Here is a 27726-nt window from a genome sequence, read left to right on the forward strand (position 1 = left end):
GAGGTGGGATGTCACCCGGGTATGCTGCTGGGTCCTTCGGCACAGTTTCTTAGCCGTGAGGTGGGATAGTGGCATCTCCCTGGCAGGGGCCTAGAAGCCGTGGATGGATGGGCCCTGGGGTGCTGTCGGTTTTCTTGGTGGGGGCTCTCCTTTTACCCTCAATGATCCTGTCATCCCATGGGGAGTAAGAATGTAGGCCGTGACCTCATTATTATTCTTGGGACCCCCTCATCAGGTCTGGGAGAGGTATAAGTCATGGCCAGTCCTCTTTGGAGGGAGGAAGTACGTGTTTATAATGTCAGCTCCTGCCTTCTCTTCCCCAAATCATCCCCACTTTGCCTTTTCCCAGTCTTTTGCTTTCTTTCTAGGCCCTTCCACGGCCAGCACTCTATGGCTATTCTCTCTCCGGGAAGCAAGGAGGAGGTGCTGGAGGGAGAGGTGGGCAGGGGTCTGTAGGGTCCGCTTCCACTTCAGGGGGGCTCAGCACCTCCCCTGGTGTGCCCCAGACCTCATGGGGCCTCAGCCGCAGGGGCTGGCTCTGGTGTTCTGTATAAGCAACAGGAGAAATGAAGCAGCTACATCACAGTTCTCGTCTTTTACACACTTTCTTTGGGGATGACTGGAGTGGACCATGGTGGGAGGGGACATGAAGAGGGAGTAGCTATCTTTCCATGTTGTGGGGAGACAGATTCTGAGAGTTTTTTCCAAATATATATATATTTTTGGTTAGTTAGCGTTTTTTTCTAGTAATCTCTACACCCAGTGTAGGGCTCGAACTCACGACCCCGAGATTGAGTCAGATGCTCCACCGCTGAGCCACCCAGGTGCCCCTCAAAATATTTTTGATAAATTAATTGGGTGCTTCCCAGTATTTGGGGCTGGCCTGGGGCATGGCCTCCGAGTTGCAGCCTCATCAGGAGAGAACCCTTCAGCCCAGTTTCCTGGCCTCCAAGGGAAGGGTCCTCACTTAGGACGAGGCCGCAGGTGCCCTGGTGGATGCCGGGCCCCGTGGGGGCTGTGGAGAGCGGCCTGGCCCCGAGGCTGTGCGTCCAGTCCCTCACTTCCCTCACTCCTGGTTTCTCCTCTGTGAGCCGGCGTGGTGACGATTCAGAGTGCATCTGGGAATGCAGCTTGCTCTGGTGGATGCCGTGGGGGGTCCGCTGTGCGAGCAGGGGAGCTGGGCCTGCAGACCTGCCCCCTCTGCCCTTGGGAGTCGGGAGTCGGAGCTCTGCAGGTAGCAGCCCCCATTCTGAAGCCCTGGAGCCTCCCCAAGGAACTGGCCCAGGACATCACCTGAGAATTCTCCCGTACCTTTTTCCCTCATGCTCAGAAGTAAGGCTACATTTGTAGCTTCCCCTACTATATTCTCTATAGTTATGAGTAAACAGCGTTTTAATGGAAAAGCAGTATAACCGTTATATTAAAGAGCATTTCTGAAAACCCAGCATTACCCCAAATCCCGTCATCCTAACACAAATTTTTTTTTTCTATCTATTGTCTCCCCTTGTACATACGGTTGATTCTCCGAGTTGCACTTAGAGGATGCATTCAACTTTGTTTTATTTCCATCTACCATATGATCTTAAACGTTTCTGTATTTTTTTTTAAAGATTTTATTTATTTATTTCAGAGAGAGAGAGAGAGAAAACGCATGAACAGGGGGAGGGGCAGAGGCAGGGCGGAAAAGCAGGCTCCCCGCTGAGCAGGGAGTCCAATGTGGGACTGGGTCCCAGGACCCTGGGATCGCGACCTGAGGCGAAGGCAGACACTCAACCGACTGAGCCACCCAGGCCCCCCATTTCTGAATTTCTGTGTCTTTATAACAATGACCTAAAATAGCTGCAGTCCTTTTCCACTGTGTTGCTGTAATACCAACATATTCAAAATGATTTCTTTCCTGGGAGCCCAGAGGATGCGGCCAGGGTTTTGCAGGCGTAGGTAACCCTGCAGTGCATACCTTGTCCGTCCCTTATTCATGACAGTGTTGGTGAGGCAGGCCAGGGACTGCGCAGATGGTTTCTGGCAGGGGCTGGACTTCCAGCCTTCACTGGGGTAGCTGTAGTCCTGCTCTCTGGTATATTCTAAAATCAGATACCACGGAGCAGGTATCCTCTGGTGTAAGTGCCTCCTGTGTGTGAAGCACCGTTCTAGGTGCTTTGTGGTCGTGAAGTCATTCATAACAGTCCTGAAGATCACATTCCTGGCTCCATTTTCCATCAAGGGGTCCTGAGATGAGAGGAAACTGGGTCATTTGCCCATAGCTTCTAGCAAGAGGCCGACCCAGGCTTCAGATCCAAGGCTTCATTGCACTGCCTCTCCTTACAGCATAAGGTAGTGAGCTCCCCATCTATGGGGAGTATTCAAACAGAGGTTGGATGACAGAGTGTCTAGAATACTCTAGATAGAGTTTCTCAATCTCGGCATCATAGACGTTTTGACCGGATAATTCTCTGTTGTTGGGAGCTGTCCTGCCCATTGTAGGATGTCTAGGAGTGTCCCTGGCCTCTACCCACTCACTGCTGGTAGGGCAATATAGAAACAATAACATACGTCTGTAGACATTGCAAAGTGTCCCCTGGGACACAGATTCGCTCCCAGTTGCTCACTGCTGCTGTAGGGGATTCCTGAATAGGATGGGAGGTTGACTGCTGGATCCCTGGGACCTCCGTGAGGCTCCCCGTCTGGCAGGATCCTTTGGCCGACTGTGTCTCCATCAGTGGGTGGCTGATTGGAGGGATTGGGCACGGTGCCATCGTGGAGGGGAGTCCTGGGGTCCAGGCTAAGGGGAAGACCTGACTGCCTCTTCCACGTGCAGACCCCGCAATAACCAGATGTGCCCTGGGGCGGGGAACCCGGCTCCCCGTTTAACGACTGTGGATGACAGTCCCATGACCAAGGGCCACCTCAACCTGTGACCCCTCTGCTTCTGGCCAGTTTAGGAGATTCCCCTCATCAGAGGAAATCGGCTGTGTCACTGTGGCCTCTCACAGTTGGGGACATCCTTGAGCGTCTTCCCAGGGACAGTCCTGGTCGGGGAGCCCACCCATGGCACTCCAACTTGCAGATCAGGCCTGCGGGGACAGGGCTGGCAAGGAGACTGTGATTTTGCAGTGCTGCGTGTAGACTTGGGCTTTAAAGAGCGCTCTCATTTCCTCTCCGGAAGCCTTCAAAAGGCCTGGGGAACAAAAGGGGCTTGATTGAGTGTGCCTTGGAGAGCTTCATCGAAAGAAGGGAAAAGAACAAGCGGCCCACAACTACAAAGCCACTTAATTTTGCATATGGTGTCATGCCAAGAAATGCTGAAGTGCAGGAACAAGCAGAGAGACATGTTCCTTTTATCAGGAGGGTGTGGACTGGCAGCGAGAGCCAAGGACAGCCGTCAGCAAAACGGTGCTGGGTTTTGGCACCCCGTCCCCACAGTTTCTCCCCTTACCCCCCTCCCTCTGGCTCCCTCCAGCCCTCTCTGTTCTGTCCCCCTCTGCTTAAAGAAATGAACTTTTTGTACCCCAAGCACTTAAGGCCTGACCTTATTCCAGGGCAGTTTGCATTTTAATAGGCTGTGCTTGAAAATGAAAAAGCATCAAAGAAGTGACTCTCTAATGGTGTAATTTTGGGGAGTGAGTAAGGGTGGTGGTATTTATTTATTTATTTATTTATTTATTTATTTATTTGGCCAGTGAGTTCCGTCTGGCACCTTCTAAGCTACAAGCAACCAGCTGGACTGCATCTTTCAGTCAGGCTCTCTGGGGTCTGTTAAATTACCATGACCAGCTGTCTGCTGTGGGGGACGGTTTAGGAGACAGCTGACTTCAGAGCACTGGGGTCACTATGACAGCTCTCACTGCACGTTTATGGAACGCCGTGTGCCAGGTGATGTGTCAGGGGCTGGGAGTGAAAGCCAAAGAGCCAAACCACCCAGGCGTAGGATGGTGAAGCAGCGAGTTGAAAGGTCTCCCGGAGTGCGATGCCGTGGGATGGCCAGGCTGACGGGGGCTCCGCGGGAGCGCTGTGACAGTCTGGGGCAGGAGGGCCAGGAAATACTTCCTGGGGGAGGTGACACTGGCCTTAGCCTTAAAGGTATAAGCCGGAGTTAATTGGGCAGAGGTGTTTTGGGGAAGGGAAGAGCATGAGCTCAGAAGCCTGACAGGCACTGGTGATCACAGCTTTCTGGGGTCATGTAAAGGGTGAGGTCCAAGTTGGTGGGAATGAGGTCCAGGAGACAGGGAGGGCTGAGGCCTTGGGGGTTTTGTGTGCCCTGATGTACAATTTCCCTCAGGCAGTTGGAGCCACCATCGGTGAGTGCTCGCCTATTTGGACATCGACCTTCAGGACTCAGCCACAGGGCCTCTTGCTCACCCTGCATCCGGCTCATTGCCCCAGACACACTCTTCTTTATCTGCTCTAGTCCTCTCCCCTTTAGTAGACCATCCTGGACCTGACTTGTCCTCCCTTAGAAAATGTGTATTCACTCCTTCCTCCAGGAAGCCTTCCCTGACTTCCCTCACGCTAGCCAAGGCTCCCTGTAGCCCCTTGAGTTTATCCCTCCACCAGGAAGCTTGTTCTTGTTGTCACTATCTATTTCCCTTGATGACTGTCTCCCTGCTTGGGGTGGGAGCTCTGGAAGAGTAGTGCTGTTTAATTCACCTCCGTAGTCAAGGTCACAGCCCCATGCATGGCACACAGTAGGCCCTCAGGAACAGGTGCTACCTGCATGAAGAATCTCACGCTTGTGCCCAGTCATGGAGCCCTTAGAACTTCCCTGGCCTCCCAGAGAGGGCGGGTGCTCAGGCTGCAGCCGCCACACACAGGGCTGGAATGGGTGTCCGTTTGCTGGGCCTGGGGGCCCAGACGCCTGGTATAGGTTGGGATGTGTGACTGCCAGGAGACAGGAAGGTGTGTGAGGGCTAAGGGGCTCCTGGGAATGTAGGAGGAAGAGGGAGGCCTGGGACAAGTTGGAGTTGGGCAGGGCTGAGGAGGGGGCAGCTTAGCAGGTGGGCCTGGGATGCCCTCCTTCCACCTCAGGCACGGAGCTGCCAGCCAAAAAGGCAGGCCACTCCTGTTGGCTTCACTCCTGGGGGTGGTGCTGGCCGTTGTTTCCTGGCAGAGCCTGGGGAAAGCCGGTGGCTGAGCCTGGAAAAGGCACAGACAGAAAAGCCGAGTGAGGGCATCGCCTGGGAGGTGTGGGGAGGGCCGTGGCTGGGCAAGTCAGAGCAGCGTGCCGCACAGACCGAACCAGGAGATGCCAGGCCACCCACCGGCCTGGTTCTCCCCAGAGCCTCGAGAGGCAGGGCAGCTACCCTGGATCTGCAGCCAGCCCTCCCTGCCCCTGCCCTGCGCCCTACCCCAGACCCAGCACCACCTGTGGAAAGGGTGACCTCTAGCTTCAGAGATGGTTGGTGTTCAGCAATACGGTGGCTGGTTCTTGGATGCAGGTGGCTCGGGCCCGTTTGCTTGGATCCTGTCTATCTTCCCCACATGCCAGAGTTCCTGTTTCCGCCCAGTTGTAGCATGACATGCACTCCCCGGGGGGTCCTGCGATCCTCTAGAGGCTGTGATCCGGGTGATGACAGGAAGAATATGGGAAAGCCGCCTGCACCATGTCGCTGACCCCAAAATGCCACCCCTAGCCTACAATTCCACTACGGAGAAAATAGCCCCTTTGAGTGCCTAATGGCTCAAAAAGCACATTTTAAGCAGAAAGCACTTAATTTTTTACTTATCTTGAAAATGGCATGTGCCTACAGTAGGTCCTCAGTAATTTATAGACTTGAGTGCAAAGTGCTATGCATAGCAAAGCCTTTGTGCTCAAGGAGTTTATACCTTTTTTTTTTTCCCCATTCGTTGTCAAATGACCCTTTATTGAGCTATTTTCCTTTGTAGCTCTTCACTAGCTGGCCATTCCATGGCACCACTGTTGACTTCATCTGTGATGTCATGGGGGTGGTGACCATCCACACTGCAGCCCACAGACCGGGCCGCCCCCGGGATCGCTTTAGAGGTTCCAGAGAGTCCTCGGGCTGAAGAGCGGTGCTGAGTCTGTCGGGTGTGGTTGACAGACTCGTCAAAAGTGGTATTTCCACTGTGCTTCTTGTTTTTCTGCTGCTCTCTGCCCCTTGGCGGCTCCTTGAGGGCTCTGATAATGCAGAGGCAGCAGGTAACCCTTCAGCCTGGGCCTGTCTCTTCCGGACGGTCAGTTTTTCGCGGTCATCCTCAGACCCTTCCAGTCACCGGGTGCCTTGACGACGTCATCACCAACCTTTTTGGGAGACAGCCCCAGGGGGCCGATCCTCGGGGCCAGGAGAGGTGTGACACCGACTTCGCCACCGGTGCACCTCAGGTCCCCGACTTTGATCCCGTTGGGGTCGAACTTAGGTGGCGTGGCGGAGGCGGCTGGTGTCGATGAGCCCGGATTCAGGATGACCAAAGACTGCTGCACCTTCGCCTCCTCCAGGCTGAAAGCCAAAAAGCTCAAGGAGTTTATCCTTCGAGGGAAGGGGTGCATTCATAGGCCAGTAGCAATTTTGCCCCGAAGACCTTCCCAGCAGCGCGGGACACCAATGCCTGTGGCAGACGTGACAGGTTTTTTCCAGCACCTGCCCCTGGCCTGAGCTGACCCTTTGTTTGCCCTCCATCTGACCCTCAGCCCCTCACCCCCAGAATGCTGATGGGTTCCGGGAGCAGCCCTGACCTTGTGGAGATCAAGGACAGAGGGGAGGCCAAGAGAGGAGAGGGCATTCTCCGCAGGGATTCGGTGCCAGGGAGCATTTATGTACTGAGTCAGGATCAGACGCGGAGGAGTCTGCCTCTGGGGCGAGCATAAAGGGAAGCAGAGGCGGAAACAGGTACTGAAAACACAGTGATACAGAGCTTGACCTCAGGGGGCTTGACCTCAGGGGGCTTGACCTCAGAGGGCGTGACTTAGGGCTGACCCCTAACCTGGGTGGTGTGGGGCTCAGCCGGAGGGGCTTTGGGGAAATAGCACTGCAGGCCCGGAGATCCCAAGGTGGGGCCTTGGTGGGGATTTGTACCTTATCCCATAGGCACCTCCCGCCTTTCGGGTTCTTTTTTTCCTCCTCAGCTCCCCCTCCTTCAGGGATTTACTGCACTGGCTGGGCCTCTGTCCTTGCCTTCCCTCCCCGAGTCTTGGGTGAAGGGGGCCCTCACTGCCCATGACGGACCCGTTCCCGGTCCTGCCCTCTAGAGCCTTGGGCCCCGGCAGAGGCCTTCTCCCCTGCAGGCAGCCTGCCCAGGGCAGTCTGTTTTCTCTCCTTAGGGCAGAGGCGAAGCTTGTTTTTCTTCCCGGCTCAGGAATTGCGCCTGAGAAACACACAATGCAGCTGTTAAAATATCTGGGTCTGGCTGGGCGGCCGCACAGCGGGCCCCTTGTTCGCCTCAGACGGCAGCCTCCTCGCGGGAGCCGAGTTGGGAGCATGCTTCTGCTGGCGCTGTGCTGGCGGGGGGCGTGAGGCGGAGACCCCGGTCCTCTGGAGCTTCTGAGGCTTTGGGGGGTTCCCCACGGAAGACAGGGGCGGACAGCAGGCCTTTGCCATCAAGCGGGATGGCACATTTATAAGAACGAGGCACAGGCCCTCTGGCGGGGAGAGGGAGAGGAAGGGGCTGGGACGGGGCTGCCTTGTCCAATCTTGGACAGGCCTCCTGTTGGTGGCTTGGCCCCCCTGCACTGCCCGGGACAGGTCTTCCTGCCCCAGGTGGGCAGGCTCACCCGGGCTGCCGTGATCACGCAGCGCACGCTTGAGCCCAGGCACGCCTGGGCTTTTAATCCCTACCGTGATGGAGGTGCTATTGTCAGCCCCATTTTACAGATGAGAAAACTAAGGCCCAGGGAGAAGTTCCTTCTTGTCTGTAGCTCTAGGTGGAGCTGGGATTCTAATGTGGCCACCTTTCTCCGGGGTCTGCACTCAGTGCGCTCCCTCTGAACCTGCTGGCTGCTGAGAGGACCAGGGAGTGATGTAAACGTTTCAGAAGCGGCACAGGGAGGTCATGGTTGGTCCAAATAGGACCCTGGGTGGGAGTTCATAGGGCAGGCTTCCTGGGTTTGAAAGCATGGCTTCTGTGGGTAGGGCAGAGAGGAAAGAATGTTCCGGGCAGGAAAGCATGGAGATGATGTAAGGGCAGGGGACATGGACGGGGCCTGGTGTTTTCAGGGAATATACCCTGGTGCAAGTGAATGGCCGTTTTGATGCCATCTGAAGTGTCGATCATGAAGTAGCTCTTACCCATATCCTCCCAGAAAGAAAAAAACAAAAACAAAAACAAAAACGGGAGGCCTCTTGCCCAGCTCCAGTCCTGATACCCATCTCCCCTTATCTGAGGCTGGCTTCCACAGCAGAGGCCTTCATTTCCCATCGGGGCCCTCCCTGGTTGCTGTTCCGGCCCAGCAAGTCAGTGAATTAGGGTTAATGATCTGTTTTCCCGCACACCATCAAGCGCAGGGGTTGGGCAAATTAGGGAGCTTTCGTACTTGGAAAAATCCATTCAAGGAGTGATGAAGAAACAGGTGCACTCGCTAGGAGAGAGCTTTTTGCGCGGTGCCAGCCCCTGGCCACAGTGGGAGGGTGAGGGCTTTGCCCCCTGTTTTTCAGGCCTCTGGTCTGAAGCTCCTATGGGAGCCAGGCTGGCCGGGTCGCATGGCCAAAGTATGTTCAAGACTCAGGAAGCAAGGAAGTGCCTTCTTCCCAAACCCGTCTCCCTCTGACTTGCCCTTCCCAGAGACCCTGTCGGGACCCGCAACTCCCCCGGCCGATGCGGTCTGTCCCCTGCTCCTTTCTCCCTGTAAGAGTGCACTCCTTTCTTTTCCTCTCTGCCCGCAGTGTGCCAGGGGTCATGCCCATGGCATTCCCTGCCCCTGGCGTGCCCTTCCTTCTCTCCTCTGCAGGCCAAGTTCAAGGCCTTTCACTCCCTGTCGTGAAGCCACAGGGCAGACGGGTGATCATCTGGAAGGCCCCTCTGACGTCCCCAGTCAGGAGCCCTCACTCCCTGAGTTTCCATGGCCATGAAGTCTCTGCTCCTTATTTGACTTTTAGCATATACTGACTGAGACGTCCATGAACTCTAAGCTGTGCTTTATGCTTTTTGACACCTCTTCGATATTCCTCCCGTATGACCGGCATCCACATATTCAGTAAATTTGGTGGTGGTCGAACATGTGTGGGCTTCAGAATCCAGCGGACCTGCACTGAAGCGGTAGAGGTGCTCCATGTTAGCGCTGCAACTTTGGGCAGGTTACTTACTCTCTCTGGGCCTCTGTCCCCTCGTAAAGCAAGGATCATGATATTGGCGTCACACGGTAATAACAGGAGGAGAGGAGATGGCCCGGTGTGGGCACCTGCAGGTGCTTGAGGCTTCTGATCTTTTCTTTCTCTGGTAATGAGGCTCCCAGTATGAGGGACCCTGCTGGGCAGAGCAGGGGTCCAAGGAGCGATGGAGACGTTTGAGGGACTCTTTTTTCTCCGGGTCACAGGGGAATGAGAGCCCCACGTTCTATATCACGGGGCGGGGAGTGTCAGAAGGATGCTTTATTTTTTTCCAGATGTGTCTCCCTTTGTTGTCCTCACGGCGCCCCGGGCAACAGGCCAGGCAGCGGGCCACGTGCCAAGCCCACGTAGAGACAGAGGTGTCTGTGCTGGGTAAGGAGCGGCTGCCCTATGCCAGCATCCCGCACACACTGATGTGTGTGAGGTTCCTCTTCACCTTGGGAGGGACCATACAGCCTCTCACTGTCCGTGGGGTCAGGGAGCTGGGACCCCATGGTCCAGCCTCTTATCCCATATCTGAGCCGTCCGGGGTCCCCAGGGTCTTCTATAGGCTCTGATTGCCCTCCCCCAGGGGACTGTGGGAAGCCCTGGCCAGGATGGTGCCAGAGGGGCCCGCCCAGACAGGAGCGTGTGGGTCTCCTCCACATGTCAGGTCACTGGAAGAGGGAGGAGCCAGGGGGACAGGGCAGTGACATGGCTCTGGTGGTGGAAAGTCCATCATATCTCCTCCAGCCCTGCAGAGCCTCTAGGTCTGGAGCCCCTTGTCTGGGTTTCACTGGAGACGGTTTGCTGCTGGGCCCTAGTGGGGCTCTTTCACATAGGCGTTGATCCCACACACAGAGACAAGGCAGGTGGACAGAGAAGCCGCTGAAGCTGTCCTGCAGAGAGGTGCATGTACTCATTAGCCCCAGCTGTCACCCTGGGCCCCCGCAGGCAGGTGACCTTTTCTTGGAGGCAGGTGCCTGCCCGCCCAGGTTCTCCTGCCTGGCCAACCCTCAGTGGGGACCCGGTGTTTGTGGGGTTGCCGCCGTGACATGTGTTAACAACCACGCCGGGAAGGTTGACTGTCCTCTCAACCACCCGTGTTACAGGGGAGGAAACAGAGGCTCAAAGAGGGGCAGTAACATGGCCAAAGACACACAGCTGATAGGGACTGCACTGGTCCAAGCAGAAGCACATCTCACACTGGGAGAATAAAGTGGATACATATATAAAATGGAATTCTTTTATCCCCTGGGATGAAGGGCAAGCAGAGTTCCCCAGATTGGTGTAGTCCTGGGGAACCCTCACCTCACCCACTTCCTCTTCCCACGCAGGGTGGAGGAGTAAGCGTCAGTTTTGCCCCAGGTGAGGCAGTGGGGCTGCGTGGAAGCATATATCTGCTCCCTCATGCCTCTGACCTGGAGAGTCAGACCCCCCGATTCCCGTTTATGTGGCTGGCCTCTGCACTGTGGTGTTGGACTGGTAGCCCCTCGGTCGGGAGCACCCAGGAGAATATCCACTTTCCAGATGGCAGTGCTAAAGTGCTGGGAGATGAAATGATGGGTGCCCGGCCACTCGGCGGATAAGGACGCGTCCTCAGCACCCTGGGGTCACAACCGGGGAGGGGAGGAGTCTGCTGCTCTCTTCTTCATGATAACTAGCTTATAATGATCATTACCTTTAATCTGTGCTGCACTGACTGTGTGTTTTTCACTTTAGGAAATTTCACCTATTTTATCTCATTCGATCTGAAAAACGAGTCTGATCAAGGCAGGGCGGTGTTTATTATCTCTGCTGTATTTGTGTGTGTGTGTCGGTCTGTGTGCATCTTTGCGCATACACGATCGTGTGTGAGTGTGTGCACGTGGCGTGTGCCTCTGCATGTAACTCGGTGTACCTGTGTATGTGAGTACACGTATGTGTGATACATGATCGTGTATGCACGTGTGACCGGGTATACGTGCTTGGGCGTGGCAGGGGGTGTTGCGTGTGGGTGCATGTGTGTGCATGCATGTGCATGCACATGTTTGTGACTGTGTATGTGGTCGTGTGTGTTGTGTGTGCTCTGTGTGTGCCCATGCGTGTCTACACATGTGGGGCCGGGGCACGCATGCCGCTCAGCTGAGATCAGAGGAGGTGAGAACACCACGGCCCCGAGGTGGCTGCGAGGACCGGGAGACGAGGTTTCATCTCTCTCCTGGAGAACGATTTCGCCTGGGGAAGACGCTCTAATTCCTGTGACTCACTCGTTAGAGGAGTTCAAAGCAGCCAGGTGGTGGGAGGGTGTCTGGGATTGCAGGTTTTGGAGGGATTCGCTCATTCTGCTCTGATTATTAATTCATTCTTCAAGCCAGTCCTTTCACTCAGAGTTCTTAACCTTTTCTGTGCCGTGGACTCCTCCTCAGAATGATGCTATAGACGCACAGGATAAAAACGCATAGGATTACGAGAGAAGCCGGGTGTATTGAACGCAACGATCAAATGCCTTGGTGCTGTGGGAGTGTGTGTGCTTCTATGTTGGCTCAGGTTGAAAGGTCACTGGGGTCTAACGGTGACCTTAAGCGGGATGCCATGGGGAGCACAGGTGAGGCTCTGTGCCGTGGTGTGAACGCATCTGTGCCTTATGCCTTGGCAGGCTCAGAGGCACGGTGGCTTGTCCATGTTCAGGCCCGAGGGACACCAATTTCCAGTTCCGAGTTAGCCAAGAGAAAACGTGTTTTTTTTTTCCTTTGGGTTATGCAGCCTTGCATTTGCTGGAACTTGTGAATTACTTAGAATAATTTGTAAGTGATCAGGAAGTGACCTTGTAAAGTGGCATCCCGTGAAGGTTTTCCTAAACCTGCCTGTGTATTACAAATCCCCGTGGGACGTTTTTAAAAATGGCGATATTTTGTCCCTGACTCTCTGCCCGGACCTCTGGAATCCAAATCTCCAGGAGAAGGTCCAAGAATGTCTGCGGGGGCTCTTGGTGCTGCCAGCACCCTCTGGAGGGCCGGTGACTCTGGGGTCTCCTAATGAAGACAGGCTCCTCCTGGCTCCTGGTCCGGTGCTCCCCCTTCCCTGAGCAGAACCTGGGGAGTGCAGTTGCATCTCCTCTCGGGAGTTGTCTGGACATGCTCAAGCAGTGTGAGTTCTCTAGGTGAAGTGGGGGTGTTGCCTCTCCTCCCCCCGTGAGTGCTGTGTTCCCAGCCCCTCCTGTTCGGGAGCCTTTCGAGGAGCCTGTGGGGAACGTTTCGGCACAGACCCTCACGACCCCCAACTGAGGTCTGGGACCCCGGAGCCCGGCACCCCCCCCTTACTGTCCCCAGCTGGCCTCTGGGGGCTCAGGTGAGGCTGCCTCAGAGGAGCTTCGGGAGTGAAAGTGGCTGCCTGGGACCCTGGGCGCCTGGTGTTTATCCAGAAATTGTGCTAATCCCACTAATTCCTGTGCTTTACGCAGCCTCTCCGCTCTGTCTCCCGCCTTCCTCCTCTGGCAGGGGAGGGAAGTGGTGGGCAGCAGCTGATCTGCAGGAGACCGGTCCTGTGGCACGGTGGGTACTGCACGGACTGCCCCCCCAGCCCCCCCACCCCCCAGCTGGGCCAGCTCCCCACGGGCATCCGTGGGACCCCACTGCTTCCGGGTGTACGCCCGTTCCTCAGGTCACAGAAAGCAGTCTGTGTAGCGGGACTCTGATGACTACCCTTCCTCCCCGCACTCCATTCACCCGGGTCCTGTGGTGGCACACCTTGAGGCTTCGGGCGGCGCGACTGCCCCAGGACGTGGCTCTGGACCTGGCCCTTTTCCCTCCGCGGAAAGTGGCCTGAGGGCAGCTCACTTCCTCCCTTGTAAGGATCAGGTTAATGACACCCACTCTGACAACATCACAGGGCGGGGTGCTGGTTGAAGGAGCCGCGGCTACTGTTCTCCAAGAAAACCCCCAGCCTTTTCCTGCTCTTCTTTCCAGTCTCTTCATGTCCCTTCGTAGAAACTGTCACGGTCTCTTGAACCTCTTTCTTTCCTTGGCATCCCTGATACGGAAGTCTGACGGTTCTGACTTGTTGGCCTCAGAGTTTCCCCATCTGCATTTGGAAAGGGTTGGATCCATTCCTCAGGAGTCTGCCAGCCCCTCACTGGGGCTGGGGCTGGGGTGTGGTCACATGTGCTGACCCTGTGGGTGTCTTGAGTCCTGCGCCGGTTTCTGGTCCACTGAGCCCCGTGCCCTCCAGATGGGGGCCTGGCTCCCTGGGCACACCTTACCCCTCGGCAAGGGTTCTGGACATCTGCTCAGCTGGGTCCTCCAGACTGCCCTGGAGGAGATCACAGTCAAGCAGGAGGCCAGGTGGGGGTGTCGCAGGTTATGACCATGCTGTGTAAGAGGTGCCGTGGTGGGGGAGTATCCAAACCCAGGGCAAGGGCACCCAGTTCACTTAGGGGATGTGCAGAGCCTAGCCATCTCCAGCCTAGTGCAGTGTGAGGCGTGAAGCTGACTGTCAATAAAGAATTACTGAGGGGAGCTTGGGTGGCTCAGTCGGTGGGGCAGCCGACTCCTGGTTTTGGCTCAGGTCTTCATCGTGGGGTCCTGGGATTGAGCCCTGAGTGATGTTGGCCTCGGTGCTCAGCGGGAAGTATGCTCAAGGATTCTCCTTCTCCCTCTCCCTCTCCCTCTCCCCCTGCTCGGCCTATTTCTCTCTCTCAAATGGATGAATGGATCTTTAGTGGATGAATGTACAACCGCCCTACCCCAGACGGCTCCAGCAGACAGGGGCCCCGGCCCCATCATGGTGTTTTCAGGCAGCTCGAACAGAGCCTTGGCTTTTGCCTGCCCTTGACGGGTGGTCTCCATCCACCGACCTCGCTACCTTGGAGACAACACTAGAGCCGGAACCATGCCCAGTCCTGCTTCTGGGATTCCCTGGGCTCCTGGCACAGTGCTCCCCATACCTGCAGGGCTCACCAGTTAGTAACCTTACGCCTGCCAAGGGATTCTAGGGTAAATCCCTTAGCACTGTGGGATCCTAACGCGAGGGACAGCTAGCTCACTGTGGTGCTTGAGAGTCCAGCTTTGGGGCAGATAGTCTGGGCTCAAGGCCTGGCACAGACGCTGCTAAGTGTGCATCTTTGGGCAAGTTACTCAACTTCTTGGAGTGTCTCTTTCTTTTTCTTTCTTTCTTTCTTTCTTTCTTTCTTTCTTTCTTTCTTTCTTTCTTTCTTTCTTCCTTCCTTTTTCTTTCTTTCTTTTTTTAAAAAAGATGTTATTTATTTGAGGGAGAGAGGGCACAAGTGCGGGGGGAGGGGCAGAGGGAGAAGCAGACTCCCCACTGAGTGGGGTTCCATCCCAGGACCCCGAGATCATGACCCGAGCCGAAGGCAGCCGCTTAACTGACTGAGCCACCTAGGCGCCCCTAAGCGTTGGTTTCTTTCTATGTAAAATGTTGTGAGGATTAAATGAGATCACTCCCGTAAGGTGTTTGGCACCCGGTAAATGCGTATTAAAGTTTTGTTGTTCCAGGTGTTATTTTTATTTTTGTTCTTACTTCCAAATTCGAGGTGTGTTTCAACGTCGGGCCTGAATTCCTTTACCTGAGTTTCTTGGGAGGAAAACGCAGGCTGTTCACGAAATCACTTGAATTTCAAAGAGCCATGGTTTCCCTGCCGCAAAGGTCCCTTTTCTTTGCCAGACATTCCTGAACAGTTGGTCTGTGCCAGCTTGACCTGGAGATGACGATGAATTCAATGTGGGGGTGTGGGCTGGAGGCAGAGATCCCTAAGTGGGGAGGAGTTGGGGGGCTTCCCCAAGGGGCTGATGTCCCAGTGGAATCTTGAAGGTAACAGTAGGGGTCCACAGAGAGGGTGAAGGGTTGCCGGCGCACGGCCGGCTTGAGCGGAGGCCTGGGGGCCCTACAAGGGCTAGTCAGAACTGGCTGGGTGTGAAGGAGACAAGGGGAGAGGAGGCTGCAGGAAGACTTCGCTTCAAGGCCCAAGGGACTCAGCAAGGCCTTGGCCAGGGGAGGGATGTGGTGAGATTCGGGTTTGGGGAAGGCGCCTGGCTGTCCGAGGAGAGGACAACCTGGAGGACGGCCAGAGGTGGTGTTGGAAGGACCAGCGCCCCCCGACCTGGAAGGGAAGGGGGGTGCCGGCTTAGGACAGAGCAGCCTGCCCGAGAGGCCCCACTGGTGAGATGTTTTGGGAAAGTGATGGCAATCCCAGCCCATCAGATGTTGGAGGAAAATGGGGAGGAAGGAGGTGACCCCAAAGGTGCAGCTCAGGTGGCTGGGAGGGTGGTTCCCCCCGAGGCTCAGGGGGCCGGGAAGGCGGGGCAGGCATGAGCCCGGGTGCATTGCTGGTGAGCCGTCCACCTAGGCAGAACCTTAAAGAACAGATTACATACACAAATAGGCTGGAGGCCAAAGAAAAGCCCATAATTCATCAAAATCTGCAGGGAGGTTTCTCTGTCCCCCAACTGCCTTGGGTTTCCTTGATAGGGAGTTTTGAAAGATTGTGGAAGCAGGACAGGCTGGTGTGTGCAGATGGAACCAGGGGGTCCAGGACTTGGGCTGTTTGCTTGGCAGGCCAATGGGACCGTGAACCGTCCATGATACCTCACATCATCGTCCTTGGCCCTTCCCATTTTCTACTTAGAAAGACATGAGAGTTTTGTGTGGATTTAACAAGATGAAATTCTGGACCTGCAGATGTGAATTTAACCTTGAGGCCCCTGGGGATGGAGCTGACCACCGCCTTTGGTTTCTGCCCTGCTGTGACCTGTGGGCTCCCTACCAGAACATTCCCTTCTCGCGGGCCTGCAAACTGGCCCACCTCCTTTCTGACACAGCAACCACGGAGGACCTCTGGACTCTCCAGTTGTCCTGTCATTTTTTGCTTCTTCTATGGAACTTGTAAATTAGTCGGATTCCCCGACTAAATTGTTTGTGCCTCTGTTTCTCCTACTTCCACTCATCCCCTGACCCCCCACCCGGGCCCTGATCACCACATGTGACTGAAGCTGGTCAGCCCTCAGGCCTCACCATCTCCAGCTCTCAGTAGCTTGGGAAGGAGCTGATTGTTCCCCCTCTTCAAGGCATTTCACTCCTGCCTTGGCTTCTGGCACCCCAACACTCTCCTGGTGGTTTTTTCCTTCTCTTTCCCCCACTGGCCATCCCTGCTTACTCTCCTTGGCTGGTTTCTTCTCTCTTTCCTGGAAATGTTGGCACGCCCCTGTCTCAAATTTGGAACTTTCTCTTCTTCTTCTCTTCCACCCCCTCCTTTGGAGATCTTGCCCAGTGGCCGCCATATTCCTGTCTCCAGCCTCTACCTCTCCCCTGAGCTCTGAACTTACATTTCCAACAGTCTCTGCGTGGCTTAATAAGCATTTCAAACTTAACATGGCCCGGACTGAGTTCCTGATTTCTGCCCAAACCTGCTGCTCACCCGCTGGGCTCCATCTCAGCCAACGGCACCACCGGTCATTCATCCGGGTCCTCAGCCAAAAGTAGGAGCCATCTTTGACAGTACGACTCTTCTTTTAAGAAGATTGGCTTTCCCATTTCTGTTCTGTAACTTGATACAAATAGCCGGTTATTAGCAGCATCTGTGAGGCATGAGGCGTATTGGTGAGAGGCTCCCTTGTGACCCAGCACTCAGCTGCAGGCGGAGCATGACCTGTGCCCTGCATCCCCCAGTGCTCCCCCTCTTTCCACCACACCCCACGTCCAAGCCCTAGAAGTTCTGTGATCTCTGCATTCCACCACCACCCCCTTAACCCAGACCATCATGTCTCCCCGGGTCATTCGGGTAGTGCCCCCTTCCCCCCCAGATCAGCTCTCATACAACAGCAGAGTGACCCCGATACACTATGAGACCTGTCATGTCCCTCCTCCGCTTAGAGCCCTCCGGGGCCTGTACTAACCTTGCTGTTCTTCAAACGAGCCAGCCTCCGCCCACCCAGGTCCGTGGCTCGTGCCGGGCTCCCTCCGAGCTTCATGTGGCACCCATTCCATCCTCAGAGAGGCAAGGCAGCGGCCCCTCGGCCCCTCCCGCCCCGCTCTGTCCTACCACTTGGTTTTCTCTTTTTATGCTACTTCTCGCTAACTGAAACTAAATACACATTTATTTCTCCCACTCTTCTATATGATCCTTTCCCAAGTAGAACGCAAACTCTGTGGACTGTACCTTCAGCACCAAGCGGAATGCCTGATACAAACTAGGGGCTTAGAAATGTGTTGACTGAGTTTGCACCAGTGAGTAAATGATGAAAATCTGTTGAATGAATGAATGAGTGAATGAATGCACACACGCACAAATAAACGAGAGGTTGATCCTGGTGAGTAGGGAAGGAACAGGAAAACGAGGGCTTTCCTTTGAGGACCACTAAGTCCTTGTTACTCTATTTATCTTTATTTTCCTGTGGTCCCGAGTTGGAGGCTGGTACTTCGGACTTCATTTCTTGAAAGTGGTCCTTGCTCCTCCCCACTACGGGCAGTAGGAACTTGGGGCTCAGATTTTAAAAATCTGGGGTAAGGGGCAACGACCGCGCTCGGCTGGTGTCCGTGAGGTCGTTCCCAAGACCAGATGAATCTCAGAACTAATAATTCTCAAAATTAATTAAACCCTCCTTCCCAATTAGCAGAGTATTAAGTTGGCTGCTTCCGTGGCGGCCGGGAATCTGGGTCGGCGGATCCCGGCTGGGTCTGGGGGCAGTCCGTGTTGGTGAGCGTCTTTGTCTTTTCCTCCAGGGCTGTCACCCAGGACTATGAGCGGCTAAGATGGAGACGTCGGCCTCAGTCACTACCACGGAAAAGAAAGACGCCAAAAGTGGGAGCCTGGAGGGTACTGCTTTCCCTGACCCGGGCAGGAAGGCCTCGGCTCTCGCTGTGGCCACGGCAGTAACTGCCCACGGAGGTACTTTGTGTTCTGCACGCTTGGTGGGCAGCAGGGATATTTTTCATTAGCCCGTTAGGATTTAATTAGACTGGTGGCCAATGTCATCAGGCAGGCATGCTGGGTTTATGGGGGGCGAAGAGGAGGGTGTCCCCCCGCACTCCCGGGGATCCCAGGCCCTGTGATGTTTGCCGGCAGGTTCCTCAGGGGGTCTGGCCGCCCTCAATCTGCCGGGCGGCCCTGGGTGCGTTCGCTTGGCACGTTCGAGATGTGCCAGAGACACGGCTCCTGGCCTCTGGCCCGCCAAGGACTATTTCGGAAAGTAATTGTCTCCTGATCCCTTCTGGCTGTAATTAGAGGGTCAGGTACGGAATTTAGTATCCTTAGGTGAATTTCTGGCCAACTTAATTATAACAGAAGGACTACACGAGCCACAGCCTCTCATTTACTGCCCCGAAGAGAAATAGTCTCTGGTTTCCACTGGTCCGTGCCAGCATCCCGTCGGGAAAGTTTGGCGGGAAGGCGAGACCTCCCCTTGTGTGCGCGCAGTCCATCTGGAGGCCACAGGACTATTTCTGTCTCTGAGGAGTGGAGAGTCTTAGATTTCTTTTCTTTCCCTTTTTATTCAAGTGCATTTAGTCATGGCCTGTTGCTCCCGCCGCTCAGGCACAGCTCGGAGAGCAGCAGGGGCAGATTCGCCCTCGCGGGGGCCGGGTGTGCAACCATGGGCAGGGCCTCTCACGCTTGGATGCGCTCACACACGCAGCCGGGCTTGCTGAAGTGCGGAGCCCCGTTTAGCAAGGCGGGTGGGCGCGGCTGAGTTTCTGCATTTCCCACCAGAACTCAGGTGATGCTGATGCTCTTGGTCCACGGCCGGCTGGCAGACCGGGCGCAGCTGGGGACTGGAGCCCAGGGAATCGGGCAGAGCCTCGGAGGGGGAGGAGGGAGTTGGTGTTTCCAAGAGTGAACGGGAGGACTTCTGGGTTGTTGTTACTGCATTTATTTTTATTCCCCCACCCCATGATTCTCAGTTGGAGGTCACTGTCAGGGCCGTGTGGCCCAAGGCAGGAGAGGGAGATCCGAGACCAACCTTCTTGCTCCCATGGGGAGGCGGGCGTTTGGCCCTCCCTACCTGGGTGATGCCCCTCGACCCCTGTCCCTCTTGGAGATGAGCTCTCCAGGCCCTCCCTGTGTGACCAGCTGGGGTGGAGGCAGGAGCTGAAGCCCAGGGTGGACTCCCCACACAGGGGAGGGCAGGGAGGAGCGGGGAGGGAAGGCTGACAGTGGGAGTCTGGAGATGGCTGGGAAGCCCCGCGGCCTGGTCCCAGGGCTGGCTCGTCCTGGGCCTGGCTATGTCTGCATGTTGATCTGTTCCTTCTCCAGGGCTAACCCTGCCCTGTGGAGACTGCTCAAGCTGTCCGTCTCTGCCTGATGGACAGACACATGGGGCTCTGTGGCCTGAGGGAGCTCGGGCAAGCCTGGGCCTCCGTGCCTCTCTGGCCTGCACCTGGGCCCTCTGCTCTCCCTGCCTCGGCCGGGGTCAGCCTCTCCCGAGCCATGAGTGGATCATGAACTTCTACGCAGTGAGATTTACTGCTGTGCCGCAGTAGCAGAGAACAGACCTAGGCAGTAATTAGACAGCGATTAGGCTGTAATTGGGGGAGGCCCCTCTAGCGTCAGACCTGATTGTCACCGATGTGCAGTAATAGCTGATGCTGGAGGGGATCTCGATCTGCGGAAACAGGCAGCAGGCCTCTAGCTTGGGGTGCAGTAGCTCCACGGAGGCTTCCAACCCTGCTCTACCCCACCCGCACCCTCACCCTAGGATGCTGACCCTGCCCACCCCTGCAGGCCCCCGTCCCCTCATTCCCTGACCCCAGAGGAGCAGTTGGCCGATGCGGTTCCAGCAGAGGGTGGATGTGACCCGTCTTTGGAATGAGTCTGGAATCAGGCACAACTGGTATGGGGGAGCCTCCTCCTCACCACCACCACCTCCCCCCCCCCCACCCCTGGTTGTCTGCACAGCTTATGGGGAAAGGCCCTCCAGGAGTCAGGTAGGAGTAGCTGCTCTTGCATGGGGCAAGGCCGGGGGTATCTTGGAGTGGGGGCGCTGGTGCTGGTGGACCATGACACTGTTCCACGGATGGGGTGCGGGAGGCCCAGCGATGCGGCCCAGAGGGGGCTGGCCTGGGTCCTAATTGCAGCCACATCCCCAGGGCTGTGCCTTTTTCCATTCTGGGCCCTGTTTTCCCAGATGTCATCCAAAGTCCTCATGATCTCGTGACAATCTTCTGTCATTGAACACTTAGGCTATTGCTAGTTTTTCACAGTGGGAAGATCATGAGGAAATGAAATCTTTCTGCCTAAAGAGGTATGCTCATTCTTAGAACCAAAGCCATACAATCCCAGTGGTGGGATTGAAGCCCCTGGGACTGGAGGGTGGGGCGAGAGGATTGGATCAAGTGGTCAGAAGGTGGCCTGGAATATAGTCCCCCCACCACACACACATCTGGACACCTTGCAGCCCTGCCAGTTTGTAAGATCTGGTCCCTTTGTCATTGCTGCTGGTTGCTCACCACAGTGCTCCCAACGTCCTCAGACAAGGTCAGCCATCCTCTGGACCGATGTGTGATAAGCCACAAACACTAAGCTTGTGGTTCCAGGAAAAGCGATTGATTAATCAAACTATGGAACATTTGTTGAATAGAACATTATGTAGCCACTGAAAATGTTTATCAAGACTTTATAATAATGTGGCAGTGGGGATGTGCCTATGTTCTAATAGTAAGTGAAAAAAGCAGGATACAAATCATATCTTACCTCTGTCACCTGGAAGTACCGTTAGCAGTGGTCGCCTAGGTGGGACTCAGGGTGATGGATGATGCATCCAGGAAGCTCATCCCTTTGGTTCTTAAGGACCTTCAGCCTTCTAGAACTCTCTATTAGAATGTAACTTCTCTGAGAGCAGGGATGTGCTGGAGCCAGCCCCTGCTAACTTGTGTGAGTGGAGTGTAGACATCTTCCAATTCTGCTGCCCTTGACCTTGTGTTGGTAACTAGAAGTTGGCCACAGTGGGATTAGTTAAGGCGGGAAAATTGGCAAACACTACAAATCCGGGCCGTCCTCTCCTGCCGTCTTCTGCCAGAGCCTGTTGTTGAACATCTCCCAGCCCAAGGAGCTACTGGGTAGGAGGCTGGGGTGGCAGGCACATCTATTTCATGAGTGCTCCAAGCCTCTCCATTTTGTAAATGAGATTGAGACGAGGTAGGGAAGGGACTTGCCCAAGGTCACCCACTGCTTTAACAGAGAACGGGGTCTGAGGCTCCATCTCTTCCCCTACACATGGTGAGCGTCTTTTTTTGGTATTTGCTTTTAGATGGTGATTTTAGACTGTTGGTGGGTGATTTGGGCCTTAAAGGCCAGCCCACTGATACTCGATGGTAACTGTCCAGTCTCTGCACCAGGCATAGCAAGTCACTCGTCTGTCCAACAGGCTGACAGCACCTTCTCTCTTCCAGATGGCCAGTTCTTTGAGACCTGGGGCCATGACTTACCTGCAGAGGGACCTGAAAAGTCACCTGGCCTGCCTGGCCCCTGTTGCTTGACCTCCCTTAGGTGTCAGAGGCTGGACCGGCTGGGGGCTGGGCGTTTCCCCTTGGAGTCGCTACCTCTCGGAGACTGTGTGTGCACAGCAGAGCAGGGCGGTGGCTGAGGGCGAAGCAGCACTGTGGTCAGACTAGCGCAGGTTCAGTGAATCACCTGTCTGGCGGGAGGAGACTCCAGAGGCCCAGGCCTGTGGGTCCCTTCCCAGCCTCTGGAGCTGTGGTGCTAACACTTGGGAGGCCATAAATCTTTTAAAAACACATTTTGGCCCAGAGCTTTTTTTCCCCTTTAATTTTTGAAATGGCGTAATTTTAAAGGCAATTTGATTCAGATGTTTTTCATTGCTTTTCACTGAAACTGCCCAAATGCTGTCGTATTTTCCTCCGCAACAGTGGGTTTTCTTTCCAAAACTATTTCTGAACCTGTCTGTGTGCCTCAGCTGAGCACCAGGGACCCAGCTCCTCCAGGCCTCCGGGGCTGGGACACTCGGAAAGTCTGGAGCCATAAAACTTGGAACCAAGTCTTGGTCTGAGAGCTTTGCTAAGTCCTTGAGGTCAGAGCGCCAGACAGGCTTTAGAAACTCTGGAGGCGCTCACAGTGGTACCACCTTACTGTTGTGGAGCGCCCACTATGTGCTGGGCCCGGGTCCTCCCCATCTGGTCCTCTACCAGCAGCTGCAAGCAGCATCCCTAGGAGTTGGGCCCCCCCACCCCAAGGCCTCCAGGAGCACTCCTTCCGGGAGTGGGGCCCAGCAAGTTGCGGGGATTCTGATGCCCTCGTAAGTGTTGGGCCCTCCGCGTCTAGCTGCATGAGGCAGGGCGCGACTTGCCATACATAAAGTGGGAATCACATGTGGAGCTGCTAGGGGACAATTACGGGAGATAGCATGTGCTCAGGCCGGCCTGGCACAGGGCACCTCACGGGGGGGTGGCTGTCCCCGCTGCCGCTCTTCTCCCAGGAGGTCCAGAGAAGCAGTAGGAAACAGCTCAGACTCTGGAGCCACACCACCGGGGTAAGGCCCCACTCTGCTGACCTTGGGCACGTCCGAGCCTCCATTTCCACATCTGCGAAATGGACACAGTAATGATCCCTACCTCACAGGGTCGTGAGAATTACTTGAGTCGGCAATGTAAAGTGGCAGGCCCTAAGTTAGCTCTGTGTGAGACCCAGGTTAAGTCTCTGCTTTATGAACTATTGCTAGTTTTCCTTTTCCAGGCCCTGGAGGCTCTGCCTGACTTAGAAAGTCTTCCCTTCACTGGTGACTCTTGCTGGTTGACTTGTTGAGGCTGGACAGGGGTAGGAAGACCAGATTTCTGCAGTCTTCCTCCTCGAGAGTGGTGGAGGGAGCCCTGGGCTGGAGAGCGGGCCTGAGTTGCTGTCCTGCTTTGCTTCACTACCACAGGCTGTCCTGGGTAGGTGACCTGAGTGGGTCCCTGGCCTTGCTCACTCAGCCATCCCCCTGTACGCTAGAGGGTGGGATCAGACCAGAGGTTGCCGAAGCAGCCCATAAGACAGTTGTTATAAATGCAGATCCCCAGGCCATTCCAGACCTGCTGGAATGGAATCTCCCCCGGCCGGGGCCTGGGCGTGGGTATGTTTACACGGGTTGCAGCTGGTCCGAGGCAGGGACTGCATCCCTGGAGGGGGCGCGCTAACTGGGTGCAGCTGGTCTGTACTGGCTGGGCGGTGACCTGCTTGTCCACCATGCTTGAGTACTGGGTGACTCTCGGCACTTGGCTCCTTGCTTCAGGGGGCTTCTGTGCCCCCCACTGCCCTGGCCACCCTGTCATCTTGTCTGCTGGCTCCTTCGAAAGTCTCTTCCAGGCACATTTTTGCACAGTGGTGAGGCATCCCTGTCAGTCTGGAATACTGCATAAATACCAGGCTCTGTAAACGAGTCAGGTGGTGAGCATTCTCGCTGAGGTGCCAGGGTGAGGAGATGTACCCAAGTCCCCTGGACCTTACCGTGCCCTGTCACTGATAAATGCCTTTGAGTCCCCGGTGTCTTTGCCCTCCCTCTGTCTCTGGGCCATCCCCTTAGGATGCCCTCTGGGCAGGGCATTGTTCACCCCCAGCAAGGCAGACACCCGACAAATGATTGGGCAGGGAGGGGAGTCTGACACTGTCATGCCCGTGGGCTGGTGTGGCCTGCTACCCCTGAGGTTCCTAAGGGCCAGGGTCAGTTGGGCCCCGGCTCCCTTTCTGAGGCCCTCTGCAGCTTGCCAAGCGGGCCAGCCTCCCCGGCCTACCCGAACGGCTCCGCTTGGGCCGCACACTTTCGCCCTGAGCTCGAGGATGCACTCAGGTGTGACTAAGTGGGCAATTATTCTTATTTAAGTGCTTTTCAGGATGGCTGTTGTCGCTGCTACTGAGTTTGTTTTAATGGCCCGGCCACATGGAACAGCCAGTTGCCATCAGACTTTATCCAAGAGCAGAGCTCAGTCCTCCCCGACAGCTCCGCGCACCCAGGAAGCGGGATGCAGTGCGACCACCGGGGTGTTTTCTGGGGTGGGGGTGGGGGGCTCTGAATGACTTAACGACCCCCTGGCCGGTGAGGTCTCAAGTGCCAGGGCTGTGCTGGAGGCTCGGGGCACGTGGGGCCGAGGTGAGGGTTGGAGACTCCTTGCGATCCACGGGGAATATGGTAGGAAGGACCTGGGCTATTCCCAGCTGCCCACTGTTAGCTGTGTGCTCTGGATAAGACAGCTCACTTTTCTCAAGTGCGTAGAGTGGAGATGGTCATGGGCACTACACCTGGCTCTGGGGAGCTGAAATGGGCGAGCGTTTAGAGAGTGGCCATCGGAGGGTCTCTGTAGTGACGAAGTAAATGTTAGCGACATGAATCTGAATGCCCATTCCTCTTGCGTTTCGTGGTCTCATGCCACCCTGAGACCTCATGCTCTAAAGGTCTCTCTGAACGTCACTTAAAATAGCTGCCATCCAGGGGCGCCTGGGTGGCTCAGTTGGTTGAGCATCCGACTCTTGGTTTCGGCTCAGGTCGGGATCTCGGGGTCGGGAGATCAAGCCCGGGGTCAGGAGATCGAGCCCGGCATCGGGCTCCGTGCTCAGCGGGGAGTCTGTTGGTGATTCTTTCTCTCCCTCTCTGAAAATAAAGAAATCAAACAAACAGACAAACAAACAAACCAGCTGCCATCCAAATCGGAGCAGATGCCCCATTGGCCCCAACACAGCAGCCCCCACCCCACCTCGGCTCAGCGTTCAAGGCCCAGCCCCGGGTCTGTGCTCTGGGAGCCTTCTGCTGGCCCACCTGGCCTCTCCCTGCTGGTTATAGAGCCCGGAGCACACACATTTCCACTTCAGATCTGCGTTGTGTGTTTCTGGCTGGCTCATGTGAGCTGGTGAGCTCTGCCCACAGGGAATAGAAGCCCCCAAGGGCCGTCCTCGTGGCTCAGGCTCATTTCCTCCCCTTCCCCTTCTGGGCAAGACATGGTCTTAGCAGACATGGTCTCAAGTCTTGTGGTTCGTTGTGCATGTTTAACTGTTGCAGAGTTACAGAACCGGGAGAAGCCTGAGAGATCATCTAGTTCAAATCTGTTCATTTTACAGATGTGGAAGCCAAGGTCCAGAGACCTGAGGCACCAAGGGTCATCCGGTGACACCCCTGGGACCGGAAACCGATTGGGCAGGAATTGCCCATGGCATGGGACACAGCTGCTCCCGGCCCTGCCCCCATCCTGTCCCAAACCCCAGCTTCCCAAATTGATGGTTTTTATGTTGGAAACATTTTTCTGACGTTTGGTTCTGTCAAAACTAATTTTAGCATTTCTAAAGCTTGGTAAAAAAATACAGTCTCATTACTTTGATGTCAGTGCATAGTTTACTATTAGTATATTCTGGGGTTTATCATTTTAGTCATGTTTAACACGGCTGCACCAGGCATGCACTATTAAATCTGGCTTATTTTACATTCCTGTCCGGAATTATTTATTTGTAACAATTTCCTCTCTATCAAAAGACACAGCTAATGCTGTGTTTTAATGTGTTATTTACACACAAAATAACCTATTTACAACTCTGTGCGCCAGAGGGAGAATGGATGGGCCCCAGTTTCCTGCGTTCTGTTATATCGGAGTTTAACAATCTGGTTTGCTAATAGAACCATTTATCATTGGTGTGGGGAGATAATTTATTTTATGTTTGTGGCCAGGTCTTACCGCCTCTGATCTTGGGAACATTTTGAAGATAATGAAGTCAGGCCTGGTGTTTGGGGTGGAAGCAGGGCTCCCGAAAGAGGAAGGAGACCCTTGGCCTTCCAGAGGTGACCTGGGTGCCTCTGGGTTCCCTGAGCTTGTGAGTGCATCCTACAGATGGTTCCGGAACACCAGTCCGAGATGGGGTGATGTGGACACCCTGTTTCTGCCCTTCAGGAGCTCCCAGTTGAAGGCATCGGGGGACAGAGAACAGAGCACTATGGGGACACTCGGGAGATGGTGACACATCCTGCCCAGGAAGCTTCATGGGGAGGAAGCATCGGACCTGGGCGTTGAAGGATGTGCAGGGTTTCACCAGGTGAAAAGAGGCAAGGGTGGGCGGGAGGGGCAGCAGAATGGCCCGGTGGGAGTGCAGGGGCTTGGGAGGCAGCATTTGGCCCATGTAGTTCTAGGGTGGGCCTGAGAGGGGCTCCTGCCTCAGTGGCCGGTGGGGTATCTAGACTCTCCCCTCGCCCCCAGGCCTCAGGGAACCAGTCACAGAGGTTTAAGGCAGACCCCTGCCACGTCAGATTCTCAGTGTCCACTCGAAAGGGCTACCTGCGGTGAGAGAGGTCTTGGGCGGAGAGACCAGACACAAGGAGTCCAGGGAGGGGTCCTTGGGTCTGGCGGCCAGGCATGGCAGGGATGGACAGTGGCATCTGGGACCAGTGGGACCAGGGAAGGACTGCTCGGGAGTGAGGCCCGGGAGTGTCTGGGGCTCCTGCGTGGAGGCGTGGCCACTCGACCACACAGGCTGAGGTCCTGTGGCTCTGTTGGAGCCTCTTTAAGTCCACATTGATGGGCTAGGAGGCCAAACAGTGCCTCCGAATGAACTCCTGCCCTCGCAGAAGCCAGTGCCAGGCCCTAGCTTCCCCAGCTCCAGGCCCTGGATGGGATGGAGAAGAGGAGGAAGAGAGGAAGACAGCGATCCACACTTAGGGGCGGACCCAAGAGAACTAGAAACATAGCCCGCACCAAAACCTGTATACACATGTTCACAGCGACGCGATTCAGAATAGCCCCTGAACGGAAATAACCCGGAAGTCCATTAGCTGGCTAATGGATGAACAAAATTCAGGATATTCACATATGGAGTATTTTTCAGCCATAAAAAGGAACGCAGTACTGAATTGTGCTTTAACATGTATGAACCTCGATGACATTATGCTCCATGACAGCAGGCAGACGCAGAGGGCCGCATATCATAGGACTCCGTTTATGTGAACTGTCCCAAACAGGCAAATCTATAGAGGTGGGAAGTAGAGGGGAGGAGGGTATGGGGAGTGACTGCTAATGGATGTGGAGTTCCTTTTTGGGTGATGAAATGTTCTGGAATTAGATTGTGGTGATGGTTGCACAACCCTGCAAATATAGTAAAAACCACTGAATTGTATACTTTCAAAGGGTGAATTTTATGGTATGTGAATTATATCTCCATTTTAAAAAGGAAAGAGGGAGGGAGGAAGGAAGGGGGAAGGCGGAAGGAATGGAGGAAGGGAAGAGGGGAGGGAGGAAGTTAGGACGAGGGGCGTCCTGGCCTAGGCCTGCAACTCCAGCGTGAGTCCCCAGGCTGCGTGAGCCGCACTGTCCCTCAGGGGACGACCTGGTTCCCCGGCCAATGAGCAGCCTCCCCAGCCAATTCTATAGGCTCCAGAAACTCTAAAAATAATTGGAGTGGAAGGAGGGTGTTTAATGACAAAGTAAATAATTACATTAAGGGTGTGAGTTTGGAGGGAGCGGAGTAAATCACTTTAGAAAGAGCACAAGCCTCCAGCTAACTTCCAGTCCTTTATCACCA

The 27726-nt window shown here is 55.3% G+C and overlaps 1 protein-coding gene and 1 pseudogene across 1 annotated transcript in view; one reads left to right on the top strand and one right to left on the bottom strand.

The window, feature by feature from the left end:
* Positions 1 to 27726, top strand: part of GLI2 (GLI family zinc finger 2) — a 245160-nt gene that overhangs the window by 49120 nt on the left and 168314 nt on the right. Inside the window, exon 2 of the mRNA XM_081814609.1 lies at positions 17970 to 18135. Coding sequence (XP_081670735.1) covers positions 18000 to 18135 — 136 coding nt within the window. The 5' untranslated portion in view covers positions 17970 to 17999. The remainder of the gene's footprint in view (positions 1 to 17969; positions 18136 to 27726) is intronic.
* LOC145720781 (large ribosomal subunit protein uL11 pseudogene) lies at positions 5857 to 9219 on the bottom strand (annotated as a pseudogene).

This window comes from Leptonychotes weddellii, chromosome 3 (assembly GCF_054177405.1).
Source record: "Leptonychotes weddellii isolate Sample4059 chromosome 3, ASM5417740v2, whole genome shotgun sequence".
NCBI lineage: Eukaryota > Metazoa > Chordata > Mammalia > Carnivora > Phocidae > Leptonychotes > Leptonychotes weddellii.